Source organism: Colias croceus, chromosome 19 (assembly GCF_905220415.1).
Source record: "Colias croceus chromosome 19, ilColCroc2.1".
NCBI lineage: Eukaryota > Metazoa > Arthropoda > Insecta > Lepidoptera > Pieridae > Colias > Colias croceus.
The window spans coordinates 5431171-5448721 of record NC_059555.1 but is presented as its reverse complement, the minus strand read 5'-3'; the positions used below and the strand labels follow the sequence as shown (position 1 = coordinate 5448721).

At 33.0% G+C, this 17551-nt stretch overlaps 3 protein-coding genes across 3 annotated transcripts; 1 reads left to right on the top strand and 2 right to left on the bottom strand.

The window, feature by feature from the left end:
* Window positions 1-1235: 1235 nt before the first annotated feature.
* Window positions 1236-3450, top strand: LOC123700386. The gene has a single exon (XM_045647587.1). It carries the CDS (start codon window positions 1388-1390, stop codon window positions 3374-3376), a length of 1989 nt encoding a protein of 662 aa, XP_045503543.1. The 5' UTR covers window positions 1236-1387; the 3' UTR covers window positions 3377-3450.
* Window positions 3451-5125: 1675 nt separating this feature from the next.
* LOC123700317 (fatty acid-binding protein 2-like) lies at window positions 5126-6495 on the bottom strand. The gene is made up of 4 exons (XM_045647499.1): window positions 6367-6495; window positions 6012-6178; window positions 5628-5738; window positions 5126-5264 (listed from the first exon to the last, which is right to left on the bottom strand). The coding sequence occupies exons 1-4, from the start codon at window positions 6434-6436 to the stop codon at window positions 5208-5210; spliced, it is 405 nt and encodes a 134-aa protein (XP_045503455.1). The 5' UTR covers window positions 6437-6495; the 3' UTR covers window positions 5126-5207.
* Window positions 6496-9041: 2546 nt separating this feature from the next.
* On the bottom strand, window positions 9042-12001 carry LOC123700371 (fatty acid-binding protein 2-like). The gene is made up of 4 exons (XM_045647573.1): window positions 11869-12001; window positions 10370-10536; window positions 9522-9632; window positions 9042-9167 (listed from the first exon to the last, which is right to left on the bottom strand). The coding sequence occupies exons 1-4, from the start codon at window positions 11936-11938 to the stop codon at window positions 9111-9113; spliced, it is 405 nt and encodes a 134-aa protein (XP_045503529.1). The 5' UTR covers window positions 11939-12001; the 3' UTR covers window positions 9042-9110.
* Window positions 12002-17551: the final 5550 nt, after the last annotated feature.

The window sequence follows — 17551 nt, the reverse complement described above, 5'->3', positions numbered from 1 at the left end:
CTGCGATAGAAGCTATGCAATAGCATAATAATATAAAAAAAAAATGTGTGCGTGTACTAGTAAGAAGTACACACGTAAGAAGTGAAATTTCTTTAACCTTATTTTTCAAAAAATAATTTACTATATGCAATTTTACAGAAATACGTCGAATCACGCGTGGTAGGGATAAGAAAAAGATGGCGCGTAACGGAAAAATGTCACGCGTACTTTTATAACGGGGTTGGAAAAAAATTTAGTGTAACATTTTTTCGTTACGCGTGACATTTTTCCGTTACGCGCTATTTTTTTCTTATCCCTACCACGCGTGATTCGACGTATTTCTGTAAAGTTGCATATACTAATAAATTATTTTTTGAAAAATAAGGCCATAAAGAAGTTTCACTTCTTACGTGTACGTACACTAGTACACGCACACATTTTTTTATATATACACCTGTGTTCATCCTATGTTATCACTATGTTATACACGACCTGTGTACACGACATCTTACGTAGAACCCGTGCGTAGAACGATTAAGTAGCCTACTCACGATTCAATTTCAGTAACAATCTGTTGACACAATCTGCAGTGAGCTGACAGATTGTGTCGTGAATAGTATAGTTGAGGGCACGTTGGGGGCGTAACCCAACATGTTGTGTATTGGATCGGCGCGGAAGCAACCCGACAAATTGTCTCAGCAGATTGTGTGCGTGTTGAATCGTGAGTATTGTGATTGCTCCAATCTCGGCTCAATCGCGCTGCGCAGTAATCGCAAAATGGCGGTTTTGAGATAAACGCGGGAAAGACATTTTTACATATTTGAGGAAGATGTTTATATTTTATAGCCGTTTATACTTTACAGCCCTTGAAATCTATCAATAAAATTGGAAAAAATACAAGCTTTACAAATATAATTATCTTATATTTCATAAATTAGTATATCCATTAATAATGCGTATTATTGCGTTGAGGTTTAGCATCAGGCCAGGCATCAACGTGACGTGCACACGTTGTGGCAAGCAATCGCGGAATGAAATTGTATCAGCAGATTGAGGGTTGGATGAATCGTGAGTAGAGAACGCTCAATCGCGACTTCAACAAATTGTGTCAGCAGATTGTGGGTTGTGTTGAACCGTGAGTAGGGCCTTTTAGGTATAATTATGTTCTTTGCGTTAATCTGTGGCTTACTGCACACTCTGTGGTAGATAACCTAAACAAATTACAAAATACAAACTAATAGAGCACTTAATATAGTGTAAATGTCACAACAAAGCAACATGAGAGATTTGAATTTAATTGAAATAAAATAAATAGGATTTAAGAGGCAGTTAATACTTCCTATTTCATATAAAAATATATTAATAATTTATAATATACTAAATCTTCGAGTTCATAGCAGTTATAAGTATGTTGAACGAAATATCTCGCAGATGCATTAATATCAGTAAGCATGAAGAAACAATGTTGAATTATCACAACTCTGCAATAACGTTACGTGCAGATAAACACTTACATATTCTGGAATTATCCTACAACTTGCAGTGCTTTGACAAGAAAATAAATTTAGTGGAATCATCAATACCCTGTCCAAAAAACAGTGCATGTGTGGAGTACCTGACAAACTGTTCAAAAGATGGATTAAAAAATATCGAGCTCGTAGAAATGATAACAAACCCATGCTTATGGCCATACAGCGATCATTTGAACAGGGAATTAACAAATATCACATCATTCAAATGGTCACCATCTAATGTGATTTTTAATAATCAAAGTGTCCTAGCAACATTGAATAGTGTTGGTAATTTAAATTTCTTTGGAAAAAAACGAAAAGTATGGACAGGTCTTTTTGATTTTTCCACAATCATTAGGCAATATCTAGCTTCAGAGGCCCTGATCCCAGCTATGGTGAATAAACACATAAACTTTAACAAATTGAAAGGAATTGTTTACTCCATCAGTATTACTACATTTTGTTGGTGTCCTCTTATCAATAAGGACAAATCATGTTACCTCGCTACTGCTCAGAAAAGTGGGTGTATATATTTTTGGTGTCTCCTGTTTCATGATTCTGATTTAAGTGTAAAAAATGTTGGTAAAATACAAGCAAATGATGTAGACATTATGTCTATGGAATGGATACCCTGTGGAAATGATAATTTTTTATTTGTATATTGTAATATGTTAGGAGAAGTAACTGCAAATATTTGCCAAATACATGAAGATAAGTTACAAGAAATATCAACCATTTGTATATGGAAGTATAAGGATAGATCAATACCAAAGTATATCAAATATATACTTAAGGGCAATCAGATAATTCTAGTATTTGATAAACACAGACATGTTGTTGCACAAATGTATGATGAGAATTTTAATTTAGTATCGGAAGTTGTTAAAATTGTTAACGATGAAAGAATAACAACAATTACAAAAGCAAAAGAGGGGTTGTTTGTGGCGACAATAAATATGAACATATATAAAGCGAATATTCTAATTAACGATAATACATTAGATTTGAATTTTGAACAAATTCACCTGAAAGACACCTATACAAACCATGAATTGTATGGTCTCTGCTTTACTGAAAATGATGCAATATGTAATATAGCTCTTCTTGATAGAAGTATAAAGTTTAGAAAAGAACAATTAAAAATGTATGTAGTGTCACTACATTTTGACGGAGAGAGTGAAGTAGATAGTTTAATATTTAAGAACCCATCAAATGAATTGGCTCCAATGTGGGATTGTATCGAGTTAATAAGATATAAATGTATGAAAACTAAGAAATTGCCAAAAATTGATTATGAATCTTTCTTCAAAGAAGCAGAGACAGATATTTACAAAATGAAAGTCTACTTAGCTCTACTACAATTATATAATAGTCTGGAAAGTATTTTAAAGAACGAATCAAAAGGAATGTTGCCTGAAACATCAGTTGCTGTGATACAGGATAAAATATTAGCTGCATATGCTTCTAGTCGTATTACTGAAATATATGAGATGTTGAATAATGACCATGCGCTTAGTACATTAGAATCTGAATGTTTATCTGGCTGTAGAAATTTCCTTGAGCATTATAGTAAAAAATATAAATTATCATTGAGTGATTGTGTACCCAATATAGATTTTCAGCAAATAGACATACATAACGAGAAATCTAAGTTGAATACAAATAAATATGTTTGTCAATTCTGTGATGATGTTATAGAAGGCTTCTCATGTAAAAGTGGACATACGAATATGTTTTGTGTATTAACATTAACACCAATAATTGAAGATATGGAATATTTAGTGTGTATGCGTTGTAATGTAACTGCACGGATGGACCTTTATCCATTTGAGCCTAAATGTGTATTTTGTGATGCTCATCTAGATTGTTATCATTTAATTTATTAATCCTTGAAGTATATTGTTCTTCAGATGTTTCAAAACAAACTTAAATGTTAATAAATTTGTTAAAATAAAACAAAGTCATATTTTACTCATACTTTTTTTTAAAGATGTGACTCAAGTGTGGTCATCAATTGAAATTTGCGAACAGGGCACTTATAAGACTAATAATATATTGGAGTTGATATTTAGTTTTGTAGTACTTACCTATCCTAAAAGTACAGTACTCCCAAACTAATAATGCGCATAGAAAAATTCGTCACTGTTCGGCAACTATCATATTCCCCGAGCCTCCGAAGACGATATGTATATAGAGTGGTTAAATCAATTTTCTTCATGCATAGTTTATTAGAATTATAAGTTTCGTTGCGATTTTATGGTAAAAGAGAAAAGTAACGAAATTTGTTTCGATAATTTAATGTAAGTTAATAGCGAGGATAAGTTACACGATTGCGAATACTTACATACCTATTTGTTGTATTGATTTACTTGGAAAATTCTATACTTAAAATTATCTACTATTAAAGTGTCTTACTGAAGCTGGCGTAGTGATGGATGTATGGAAGGTTAAAATAAGACAAAGTTAACTTGTAGAAATCTAATCATTAAAATCTCAGTCAAAAGGATTTACAAAATCAGGGATTATCTCTATTTCTGATATCGAAGAATGATCAGAACTTTCATTATGCTCTTATTAATAATAAATTTGGAATTGGTTGTAGCACTTTTTATTAACTACCAAATCGCATTATTCCAGACCAATTTCTCTTCCTATTCAGATAATTTATAATTATGTAGTTATGTATAGATATTGCTGTTTTGATAAGCTTGTGGTCTACACAGACATACACTGTGAATAAGACAAAGCACAGATGATAAATTTCCATTTAGTTTTAGGTGCCTAGTGCAAATTTCACATTATCTTCTTCTTCAGTAGCTCAACAACATATTTATCGAGTCTATGAAATTATCAAAAACCTGGCTCATAGAGCAATTGAACCGGGAATAATGAGGTTGGGAGTTAAAAAAATTAAGTATTACCTACATTCAATAATAACTTTATTATCAGCATCTACTCTACTGAAAACAATTTTTTTATATGTACAAAAAGTATCTTTAATAATAGATAGATTTACATAATAGATCGTGAAATATATTTTGTTAGTGAAAAACCAAACCATGATTTTGGTAACATTTTAGCTTTATAACTTTCTAGACGGCCCCATATAAATGTGAATTTTTTCAACTTCAGAACAATACCGTAAGTAGTGGAGTTTGAAATGGCTAAAGAGACAGGATTATAAAATTAATAATAATAATATAAAGTGTAGCTGAACATTAATTACCTATTGTTGTTAAGAGAATTTCTCATTCGTCACTCACATTGAGATTAATTATTAATATTAGGATATTGAAAAATTACAGCACAGATAGATAAGATACCCGGGAATTTTCCTAATTTAGGATCAATCGAATTGATAAAAATGTGCGACAAACGAACATTGGGTGCAAACTTACTTACTGACAGTTTACACTTCCATAAAAATATATAATCCTGATAAGCATGAGGACTGATACACATTTAGGGCGATTATTATCGCAAAATGCTTGCACTACAAAAGTGAGCAAATTTTCTAATATTAGAATTAATAAATACTCACTTAAATGGGATGGGATGATAAAGATTGGTGTTTATTCCCTGGTTCAATATTTTTACTCATATGCCATTTAAAAAATTAAAAATAAAACACTGCGTAAAAAGCGAGATTATATTTCGTAAACAAGAACTTAAACAATACTCTCTTTACATTAAAATATGTTTCTACTCCACTGATGACTATTGAGCGACGTAGAATCTCTTAGCAGTGCCGGACCAGAAGTTGGAGGTGATTGTCTGTAAAATAATTGATAGGTACACAAAACTGAATCAAAATGTTATAAACAAAGAGCAAGTAAGCGGGCAGGTGGGCCGCCTGATGTTAGGTGGTCACCACCGCCCATAAACACTAGCAACACTGATAGTGTTACAGGTGTTTTATAAACACACTCTTATCTTAAAGGCGCCAATGCCATAGTAGTTTGGGTATTCCGTAGGTGATAAACCATAAATAGTCACAGATAGATTAGACATAAATAGTCATAGATTCACCGTACCTACGCGGAAGGAAAAGCTCTTGAGTTCCGTTGATGATTTCGTTCTTTCTGGTACTCGATTGTTATCATTTGTAAAATAATATTATAATAACATACAACTTACCACTACTAGTTCTTCCGGAGAATATTCCCTTACATATGTGATGCTGTTGCCATCGTCGAATGTTTGTACTTGTGTCAGCTTGTTGCCTTCTACAGTGATTATATTCTTGGGCTAAAATGAAATTAATCAGTATATTAATTATCTAGTACCTAAGTCCTAACTAATTATATGGTTAAATTTTAAGAATTTTGGAGGTAACGTACCGGTAGGTATTTACTTAGGTCTGAATATGTTGGTAGGTCCGTCATTTTAGACCGACATGACAGCAGCAGGCAAAATACAATGCATTTTATATATTTTATTACTAGCTACGACCTGTTTTATGTAATAATAGTTACTCTTCATTAATAAATTATACCAAGTTACTTATATTTAGATACTCACAACAACTCCTGGGGCTAAAACTTCGTCAAATTCGACGCCGCTCTTGAATTTCATTTCAAAGGATTTTCCTTCATAGACCGTTGTAATAACATATTCGTCACCATTTTGGTCCAATTTTTGTGTCGATCGGCTATTAATGTATGCTTGAGTTTCTGCAGGTGGGAGTTCTAGAAACAAAAAAGTGGGTTTTTTGTCAATAAATCTCGTAATTGTATGTGGGTAATAGATGTTGTATAGGTACATTTGGTAGTAAGAATACCTACTGAACATTTAAAAGACCTTGCCTAGTTAAGTATAGGTACATACAAAGAACATAATAAGTCCTAATATTTTTGTGGAAATGGAAAATACTTACTTAGGCTTTTGACGAAATCTTCGAAGTTTTCAGTGCGTTCCAATTTGAACATCTTTCCAAAGAAAGCCATGGTTGGGAAATAGTATTATAACTGTCTCCACAGGAACTCGGCAAAGTGATAAAAAATGTAATGTACCGGTTACTTATATTCGTGGTGAACCCGCTAATCAATGTTCATATCAGAAGCTAGAGCCCATCATTAATCGATATCAAATATCAATAGGTATAATTTAACCGCCACGAGTTTTTCGTACGTTTATTATTGATAACTAGAGATACTTATTACTCATCGCAAGATAGAAAGTAATTTTACATGTATGGATCATCGTTTTCACATTCATTAATTATTCTTGTAGTATATTTTACCCGATTAACCTTGGCCTATAATCTATATCATTGATTATATTATATAGGTAACTACCTACATAAAGAAAGTCAAAACCATTCCATAGGACTGTAGTAGTTTGATAGAGGCACTTTTTTTAAAGGTGAGGTTAACTATAAATTTTTTATTTAGTTTATTTAGTTCGCCACGAATTCGTTTTTTATTATATTTTTTCTATAATACCGTTTAATATTTAGGTACATAATTTTTTACTCCTATCAGTTTAGAATAAAAATAAAGCATCATTGTTCGTTTTTTAATATATAGGCGTGCAGAAATTAGAAGAATTTTCGGCTCTATAAAGGCACGAGTGTCGTACAAATTTTATCTTATTTTTAATTCTTTAAATTTTTTCATGTGTCATGCTTATTTTTATTTTATTTTTACATTACTTATGTAGGTACGTTTCGTGGTCTGTTTCGTCGTGGTACCTACGTGATTGACATAAAATATATACTTATTACTAGGTTCCGGCCGCGGCTTCGCCCGCGCATTCAAAGAAAAACCCGCATAGTTCCCGTTCCCGTGGGATTTCCGGGATTGCGTCATTTTCTCGGGACAAAAAGTAGCCTATGTCCTTTCTCGGGTATCAATATATATCCATACCAAATTTCACGCAAAATTGATTCAGTAGTTTAGGCGTGATTGAGTAAAATACAGATAGACAGAGTTAAGTACTGCATTTATAATTTTAGTATGGATTATTCGTAGCGTGATGTTTATAATGATATCCTGCAGTGAATTGACATTGCACGCCGCAGTACAAAAATAAATTCGAATGATAAAAATATACAGGGTGTCCCACTATCGGTATACTAAGCGCGAAGGGATTTGTAGTTTTGCTTAGACTGATCAATAAAAATTACATAAACAACAAAATTACATCAAAAATTTTTTGCTAATTTTTTCGTTAAAATCCATGTCTTCTTCTTTAGATTCGCGCATCCGGCATATACCGCTTCGCTAATGTGAGCATTTTGGGGTGTACACTTAGAGTTTTAAGAATTCATCTATTTGAAAAAAAATGCGTCTGGAATTTTATAAGTATTAGTTAGTATTAAGTAGTACAATAAAACAGGCAATCTCAAGCTTTATAGTATTAGTATAAACCATAGTATAGAAACATTTGATCTAATTGATTGATCTAGGATTCTAGTAATTAAGGAGCTCCCCCTATTTATGATAATAATTTAATATGCGAATATTGCAAGACAGAACGATGTGGAACACAGATCACAGAATATGATGTGGAACGATACCAGTTACCACATACTTTCATATTACGGTGCATTTACATCAAACCAGCGAATGCCCATTCCCCTACAATGTTTCTTCTACTTCTTTTAGTGTAAACAGGCGTAGAGCATTCTTTAGCTGTTGTTCCTAAATCCTAGTGCGTTTGAAAAGATACTTTGCAATATTCTAATACTGAACATCACTGAATACGAGTTTTCGTTTACACTAAAAGATACGAAAGAATGTTCTTGCTCTAGCTCTGTGTTCGTTTGATTTAAATGCACCGTTATATTATAAGTTAACGTTTTATTAAAGTTCTTGATAAGCATAAGGACTGATACAGATTAAAGGTGGGGCGATTATTATCGCAAAATGTTTGTAAGTACGAAAGTTAATAACATATCAAAGATTAGCACAACCACAAACGCAGTAATGAGATTTTGGGAATTATGACGTGGAATGGATAACGGATTGATTATTGATTATTCCCTAGTTACGTCCAACTATTTAGTCATCGAAACGGTGAACGAACATCGTGAGGAAACCGACATGTTAAAGAATAAAAAAAATTTGACGACCTGTGACATCTTCCAACCCGCACTTGACCAGCGTGGTGGTTACGGTCTGATCAGTCCCAGCAGTGGGAACGTAGATAATATTATACGGGCGATGGAGCGGGGATTTCATCCATCGACCGGTGAGACGTAGGGCGGGAGACGTGTTCCGCTCACGCCGCCCCATGAGGTTAGAGCTGGCTGGCTCACAATTTGTTTTGGCGTGGTTTTGGCCTGGCGACGGGCAGCCGCTGATGGGGTCACGGACGAGTTCTACCATACCCGTGGTCCCGTCGTTGATACGGCTTGACAGAACACAGTGGGGTTTTGGTCGGTAGGAATCCGGCATAACCCACGGCCCCTTCTCCGGAGGCCGTGGGTATCTATGCAAGATTTCCCCACTTAAAAAAAAGGTGTGTCTATATGGTTCAATATTTTTTATTAGGTACTTATAGGGTTTAGATAATCCAACTTATTGCATTAAAAAATAAAATACTATGTAAAAAGTTATATTATATTTCATAAATAAGAACTTAAAATTTATTTCTCGTTGTTAAAAACATTCATGGTTATTCAGCGACGAAGAATCTCTTGGCAGTGCCGGGCCAGAAGTTAGAGGTGATGGTCTGTAAAATATTCATTGAGTGAGTTAACCATTTGAAATAAGGGCATTTTAATAAACAATTACAAGATTTATGTGTTCGCATTAAAGTTATGAAATAAAATGCAATCAATTGCGAGAATGAAACGGATCACAAACTTTTGACAGTATACAGTCTTCAATCTAACGACATTGCATTTATTTGCATCATATACGAGAACTTTATTTATTTATTTATTATATAAAACTTTATATATTTTGACTTTTAAAGGTTTGTTAAATGTATTATACAGTAACAGTATTGATATGCAGTAAACAACATATCTCATTAATAATTGATATTAGGTACGTGTGACATAATTTAAGGCATTTTTCTTACCACCACTAGTTCTTGCGGAGAGTATTCCCTTACATTCGTGATGCTGTTGCCATCTTTGAATTTTTGTACGTGTGTAAGTTTGTTGCCGTCTACAGTTATAACACTTTTGGGCTGAAATGAATTGAATAGGTAATTGTAATTATTAATTATTGATTGAAATACTCGATGGTATTAATGTACCACGCCGATATTTTATAACAATATGCAATTATTTTACCTGTACCTAGGTATAACCTGTATTACCACAGTAGGTATGTTATATGTATTACAATGTAACTTTTGAAAATACCGGCATAAGTCAGTTTAATTATTGTTAAAATAAAAGTTAATTATTATAAATTTATAAAGAATAGAAAAAATTCGATCACGAGGCGGGACTCGAACCCGCATCCCTTAGCGCCATTCCAGGGCGGATGCCTAACCAACTCAGCCACTCGTGACCCGACCCCACGGGATGCGGGTTCGAGTCCCGCCTCGTGATCGAATTTTTTCTATTCTTTATAAATTTATATTTATAAAGCATTTGAATTTGAAAGTTAATAATTATACATATCTACAAAGATATCTACAAATAAGCTTTTTAATGTATCTTTTTACAACATAATATTATAATATTCATGACCATAATTTTACAAAATATAAGGTATATTTTGTAAAATTATGCTTCACTATTAGAACCCAGTTACTTAAAAAAGCTTCTCTTATAGTAGAGGAGACTGTGAGGGATTAGCCTTCACCGATTTGATATCAAGATGACTGATGAGACGTATTTTTTATAAAATATATACCTAGTTGATACAAATATTGCACTTTAAGCACTCTATGATCACTTGCCTATCAATACTCACAATAACTTCTGGTGTTAAGATTTCGTCAAACTCGACGCCGCTCTTGAATTTGTTTTCAAAGGTTTTTCCTTCGTAGACTGTTGTAATAATATATTCGTCTCCAACTTTATCCAATTTTTGTGACAATTTGCAATTTATCATTGCTTGAGTTTCTTGAGGTGAGAGTTCTAGAAAAAAATATCGTTTATTAATTTGTGTACATAACAGTAAAATCTCCATATAATAAATAACTATATATCTACAGGGTGTAATAGTTAAGTGTGCACAGGCGATTATTCCGTAACTGTCGCTTAAGTATATCAAAAAACTTTAAACTGATATCGAAAGCCCTCTATCTAATGAGTAAAATGACCATAATAACTTTCTATAAATAAACCGGGAAATGTCCAAAAAATACATCAAACACGCCCATACATTTAATTTCCCATACATTTTGTATTCAAAGCAAATGTTCATAGTGACATCCTCGTTTTTTGTTTTTTTTTTTTTTTTCCAACAATAGAGCGGGCGACTTACTTCTTGGCGGCTCGCCGCCGCCCATGAGCGTTCGCATTGTCAGAAACGTTACGAACGCTTTGTTGGCTTTTTAGAAATTTGTAGGCTTTCTTCTTGAAGGTGGCCAAGTCAAAGTGATTAGGAAACACCGAAGCTGGTAACTTATTCCACTACAGCGTGGTTCTCGGTAAGAAGTGTCTCGAGAATCGCACTGTAGACGAGCACCACGCATCCAGGTGGTGTGGATGGTACTTCAGTTTGTTTCGTGCAGTGCGGTTGTGGAACTGCGCGGATGGTATTAGTCCAAAAAGCTCGTCAGAACACTCTCCATTGTATATCCGATAAAATACGCACAGCGATGCAACGACACGCCGCAGTGCAAGCGGATCCAGCCGATCGGTGAGCTCGGGTCGGTTTGGAATACCATTATATTCCACATCGAGCTCTATTTACAGTTTCTAAATGAATTGTCATTAAAATTAGCGAAGTAATATAAGCACAAAGCCAAAAAAAGAACCAACACCTTTCATGTTTCATTTGATGTTAAATTTTTGGATATTTCCCGTTTTATTTTTTAAAAGTTATTATTGTCATTTTACTCATTCGGTAAAGGGCTTTCGATATCAGTTTAAAGTTTTTTGATATCTGCAATTGTTACGGAATAATCGCCTGTGCATACTTAACGATTACACCCTGTATATGTATGATATATAAGTATCAAAGTAATCAATCCCAACTGATAATATTATACATGTAAAATCACTACATAGGTATTAGGTACTATAAAACAAAGTTACCTTCTCTGTCCTTTGTATGCTTAAATTTTTAAAACTACGCAACAGATTTTGATGCTGTTTTTTTAATAAATAGAGTGATTCAAGAGGAAGGTTTTACTATATAACTTATTAGGTTTTAGACAAAGCGGGTGAAGCCGCGGGCGAAAAACTAGTTAAGAATAAAAAAGGTAAATCTACATGAAAAATGATTCTTAATATTTTACTTACTAAAACTTTCCGCGAAAGCGTCGAAGTTTTCGGAGCGGTCCAATTTGTACATTTTTCCAAAGAAAGACATGGTGATCAAATAGTTTTGTAATTGATTTGAAAGAACTTCAACAAAGTGATAATAAAATGTAATGTGTAGGTTACTTATATGAGTGATGAGTCTGATTATCTGTGTTCATATCAATGCTCATCATTAATCGATATAATATAACCATTATATAACCGAAACGATTTTTTCTGTATGTAGGTATATTTTTTTATACTAATTAAGTTATTTACCCATCGTTTTTGTAATAAAACTATGTTATTCAGTTATCTACCTAGACTCTAGAGTCTAGAGTATGTTATTCTGATCATGTTTTTGATTTATTCTTTCGCAACATTAGACCGTATTTTTTATATCAGGTTCTATTAAATTAAAATACGTTTTTTTAAGGTTTTTAAGCTTCATTAATTATCTATCTGTAAAATTAGGAAAAATATATTTTTATATACTGTCATAAGAAGTCATATAATTTCACGAAAGCTACGCGCGACTACACAAAAAAAACCACGGGCATAACCTAGCTTCCTATTCTTGGTTATCTGTGACTAACGCATCATAATCAGTGATTATTATATTATCTGTTACTCATGATTTACTTTTTGGAACTACACTTCAATCTTAATTTTTGTCTGGTCACTGTTGTTCTACGAATTGGCCGGCTTATCAACACAGAGCATTCAATATACCTACGTAGAAACACTATTTTGATATTTTCCATTTAGTCATAGATAAGAACATTCGGGTGAGAATGGGCGTAATTAGTAATCAATTATTTAGTATTTAACCGACTTCAAAAATAAGGAGGAGGTTATCAATTCGTCCGGTATATTTTTTTATGTATGTACACCGATTACTCCGAGGTTTCTGAACCGATTTAGTGATTCTTTTTTTGTTCGATGCGGGAGGGTGTCGAATTGGTCCCAAAAAATTTTTATTCGGATAGGCCCAGTAGTTTTTATTTCATGAGCATTTTTTTCTGTATTTGTAAATGTTGCAAGTAACTTTGATTCACTTCCCGGTAACCGATTGAGCTGAAACTTCGTATACGTATTTAAATTGGATAGCGATGAAACATTATCATGACATGGAGCTGATTTGATGATGGAATCGGAAGGTGGCCATAGGAACTCAGTAATATATTGACTCAACTTTATCGAGTTTGGGCTCGTTTGATTCGTGTTGAAAAATACACTAAAAAGTATAAAATAAAAATAACTGCGTTTAAAACAACCGACTTCAAAAACGCATTAAGTAAAAAATAAAATAGATTTGATATTAAATAGCACATCTACATCTAATTAATAATATAAAATCCATTTTATTTTTTACTTTTGCGTTTTTGAAGTCGGTTGTTTCGGAAGTTTATTTTCGATATTTCTTCATGGATATTCAGAATATTACGGACGGTCACAAGCGCATGAGCGACATTGTTTTTGAAGCTTACTTATTGAGAAGGTGCCTAGCTTTTTCCACCTATTTTCCCTCTTCTTTCCGTTGTATGTATGCTATGTCTCTCGCACACCTTTCCCACCAGGTGGCGCGGCGCACGATAATGTGTAGGCGCTAGATGTAGTTCATTGAGTCGAAATCCTCATGGTTAGGGAGCCAGGTGCAAATTTGGTTCATTATTTCCTCTCAAGAGATAATTCGTCAGACGCATCAGAGTATAGTATTATAAAGCCTCGTGAACGTCAGCTGGCGCTCGGTTGGGGGGGTGAGCGGTAGTAGCCTCCCACGCACGTAGGAAAAAAAAATACATTCATTCATTTCCTCTCAGCTAAAAATTTGTCAAATTGTAGCTAACCCAATATCTAAACGAAAAAAAATAATCAGCTGGTTACAACATGGTGTATTATACGTCAGCTGGTGTCTCGAACATGAAAAAAATAAAATTATTTTCCGTGATTTCCTCTCAAACAAAAATTTACCTGATGATAGCTTATATGTAACTGTGGATATATATATAGGTCAGCTGGCTGTATCTTGGTGGAAAAACCGTCAGCTGATACTTTGAAAGTTATTACATAGGAGTTAGACAGAAGCATCTATTGCCAATTTATATGCATCAACTGACTAGGTTTTCCTCGAATTATTGCTAGCTGATTTTTTTTATTTATCGCATCAGTATATTAACAATCAGCTCACAAATTTTCATCTGAGATGAAATGACGTATCTTTAATTATTATCGTTATTTTTAAAAATTCAAGCAACACACGCTAGCATAATATAGACAGTAATAAGGTACTTTTGAGGTGGTTAGTTGTGCGCATGATCGGGGTACTACGTACATTCAGCCACATCGGTAAACATGTTTTTACAAATATTATAAACTGCATTTAAAAATAACTATCATATCATCAAATTCACATAACTACCTAAAAGTGTAACAAATATGAAATAACCCACTAAAAACATTAGTTAACTATAATTATTAAAAAAATAATAGTATAATATATAATTAATAAAGTTATTACTTATCTTTTACGGGGACTTATGTTGATGGAATTCCACGTATCTCGATGATTTTGTTAATGTCTCATTATATTCGAGACACCAGCTGACGTATAATACACCATGCTGTAACCAGCTGATTATTATTTTTCGTTGAGATATTGGGTTAGCTACAATTTGACAAATTTTTAGCTGAGAGGAAATGAATGAATATACTTTTTTTTCTTACGTGCGTGGGAGGCTACAACCGCTCATCCCCCCAACCGAGCTCCAGCTGACGTTCACGAGGCTTCATAATACTATACTTTGATGCATTTTACTAATTACCGCTTGAGAGGAACTTGGTCATAATATCTGCTTCTGGCTCCCGGACCATCAACAGGTGGACGTAAAGTGTAGCCACACCCCGGACACTCCATACAAAATAGGCATGACGACAGTATCCATAAATGATCGTATTAGTGTTTTTAAGGGAAAATGTATACTAAATAAATTAAATATAGCGACTTAGAAATCATAAAAACATTAAGATTAATGAGATTATCAATAAAATAAAACATTGAAATTCTGCAGTTGGCCATTTTGACTAAAACACGCGTGACGTCACGCTTAAGTAAACAACTCACGTCAGATGTGTTTTGTTGTTATGAATATGTTGAGAATACGCATTTTTATTTATTTTTGTATTGTTTCACGTATGCTTTATCGACTCAGAATAGAAATATAATTGCGAATTCACGAATACGTGGTTCTTAATCATTTCTTATTATTTTCTCGCTTGAAATAATTACTAACACTTTTTTGGGCATTATTTTTATGTGGATTCACACTGCAATACTGCACACCACTTATAAACTTTTAAATTCGTTTCTATAACACATATTAATTAAAAAATTGTTTAATTTTCTTCGCTATGCGTACAGATAATTACGTATTTACTAAAGAGTGACGTCACACCTACGCCATGACACCTGCGAGCTGTTTTGGCACAGTTAATAAATATTTTTTGAAAAATGGCCTTTATCTTCGTTAAATTTAAGTATATTACCGAAATATAGGGTTTTTCTTGTATAGTAAACGTATACACACATTATGGAAGAGGATTTCAAAATCTTTCGTCATGCCTATTATCGTTTTGACAGTCACACTGTAGAGACTGCAAATGTGTGTGTTAACGCTTTATGGTTGGCACATTTTTGACTAGCGTAAAAAAAAAATCGCGTTTTTCTGATGAAATACATCCGTAAACAGCACAAAATCTAACCATTTTCTACGAAAAACGATAATCACAAATCCAAAATAATAAAATTACTTTAAGTCAATTTGATTAATGTTGTCAATCTTCGTTGCGTATCGTCCCTGTAGAAAAATATGGACCATTTTATGTCTGATCGTGCGGGGTGAGGTAAGTGTTTAATTTTGGCGGGAGGCGGAGAGTGTCCGTTCTGTAGCGTTTAGCTACTATTATGTATTCTGTGGTGTAGCTTTAAATCTCAGCTGTATTCTGAGCTTTAAATAGAGGTAAGTATTTAATATGAGTTTTATTTTCAGGTAAAACATAGGTACTTGATCGTAATTTGAAGCTTACTTATTGAGATCTGTTTGTTACCCACCTGGTTTATAATATATGGACGCCAATGTGAACTTGAATACATTTAAGTAATTACTTATTTCTTTATTTGTAGGAGTAAGATGTGCAGATAGGATAGGTACCCATAGATCACACTAATTTTTATATTATTTATACATTTATATTAACAATCCCAGATGAAAAGTTAATCAAAACAAGAACCAAAAAGTTAGTCATAATGATTAAAAGTATTAGAACTTCAGCGTACAAGTACAGTTGGTTCAAACTTAGTTAATCCTTTTGGGCTTGAAAAGTTAAAGTTACTACAATTTCCACTATCTTTAGCGTAAATCCGCGAAAGCGCCAGTCACGACTTTTAATTATGCATTGGAAGAATTATTTCATCTAAAGGACTATTAGTCTAAATGATACTTACAAAATTAAGCAACAGCTGATCACCGTCGAGGCAAGAATACCTTAAACTCAAACCTTTATTTATTCAATTATACTTCTGTACAAGCACCATTGAATCATCAAATTTTGTGTAAAATCATACCGATATATTAAAAATTAATCTAAGTTTATAAAGGGGGAATTATTTAATATTGACATAAATAAAATTAAAAATAGTTTGGAAAATCCAAAAGTGCACGCCACATAATCTCATCCTTTACAATAAAATTGATTATTTATAAAGAGTACACTATAAATATAAAAAAGAAATAAAATAAAACATTTGGAAAAGTAAAGAAAGCGGTACCGTTATAATTGAGCTATTTTTCTTGTGGCCCCACCTAGATGTGAAACTGCGCAGGTTTAAGGGACTGACTACCAACTTATTTTTTTAAACCTAGGCTTATAGTATAAAGAATCGAGTTTATAATGGTGAATTTTGAGTACACTAAAAATATAAAAAAAATAAAAATAAAATAAAGAATATAATATATAGATATACTAAAATTATGGAGAACAGTCGATATTTTTTTTGTTTATTTAATAACAATTAAACCACATCGAATCAGACCCTGAAAAATGAAAAGGGTTCTATTCCTGAGCATACTCAAGCGTAAGAAAAAAAAAAGACTCGATTAGTAAAGTATTTCGGTCGCTATCGTGTTAACAAGAAAATCCTCCGCACATACAGACACACGGACAGAACTTTTTTAAACTGTTTTTTAACTAGTTTAAATAACAAAAATGACATCAAAAATATCATGAATGTTAAAAATAGTGTTTTTTCTTAATATGTGTGTGTATGTATTAGCTTACAAGTGCAATGTATGATACATTAAGACATTTTAAGTTTGAAAAATCAGATGTTTTGCGCGAAATGACAGTAGTACCCACCTCAACGCTTCGCTTATGAAGTTATGAGGCGTGCAAAACGCCTCATAATAATATAATAACCCTACAAACGCTACGCTAAGACTTCCATCTTTTACCCTGTCGGCTGTCTCATCAACAAACTATTACCTATATCTTTAGCAGATTCAGTCACTCACAAAAATCTAAAATTAAAACTACAGCAATACTTTTTAGTTATTATATATGTACTTAAATAAATTATTATAAAAAACCTTATATTAATTCTAAAATATAAATCTGTTCATTCATA

Bases quoted from the DNA above. Each gene is read 5' to 3' on its own strand.
- LOC123700386 (XM_045647587.1), top strand. From the start codon at position 1,388: ATGTTGAACGAAATATCTCGCAGATGCATTAATATCAGTAAGCATGAA.
- LOC123700317 (XM_045647499.1), bottom strand. From the start codon at position 6,436: ATGGCTTTCTTTGGAAAGATGTTCAAATTGGAACGCACTGAAAACTTC. The intron at 6,179-6,366 runs GTAAGTATTTTC...TTTTGTTTCTAG, and splicing joins AGATTTCGTCAAAAGCCTAA to AACTCCCACCTGCAGAAACT. The intron at 5,265-5,627 runs GTAAGTTGTATG...ATTATTTTACAG, and splicing joins CTCCGGAAGAACTAGTAGTG to ACAATCACCTCCAACTTCTG.
- LOC123700371 (XM_045647573.1), bottom strand. From the start codon at position 11,938: ATGTCTTTCTTTGGAAAAATGTACAAATTGGACCGCTCCGAAAACTTC. The intron at 10,537-11,868 runs GTAAGTAAAATA...ATTTTTTTCTAG, and splicing joins CGCTTTCGCGGAAAGTTTTA to AACTCTCACCTCAAGAAACT. The intron at 9,633-10,369 runs GTGAGTATTGAT...AATTCATTTCAG, and splicing joins TCTTAACACCAGAAGTTATT to CCCAAAAGTGTTATAACTGT.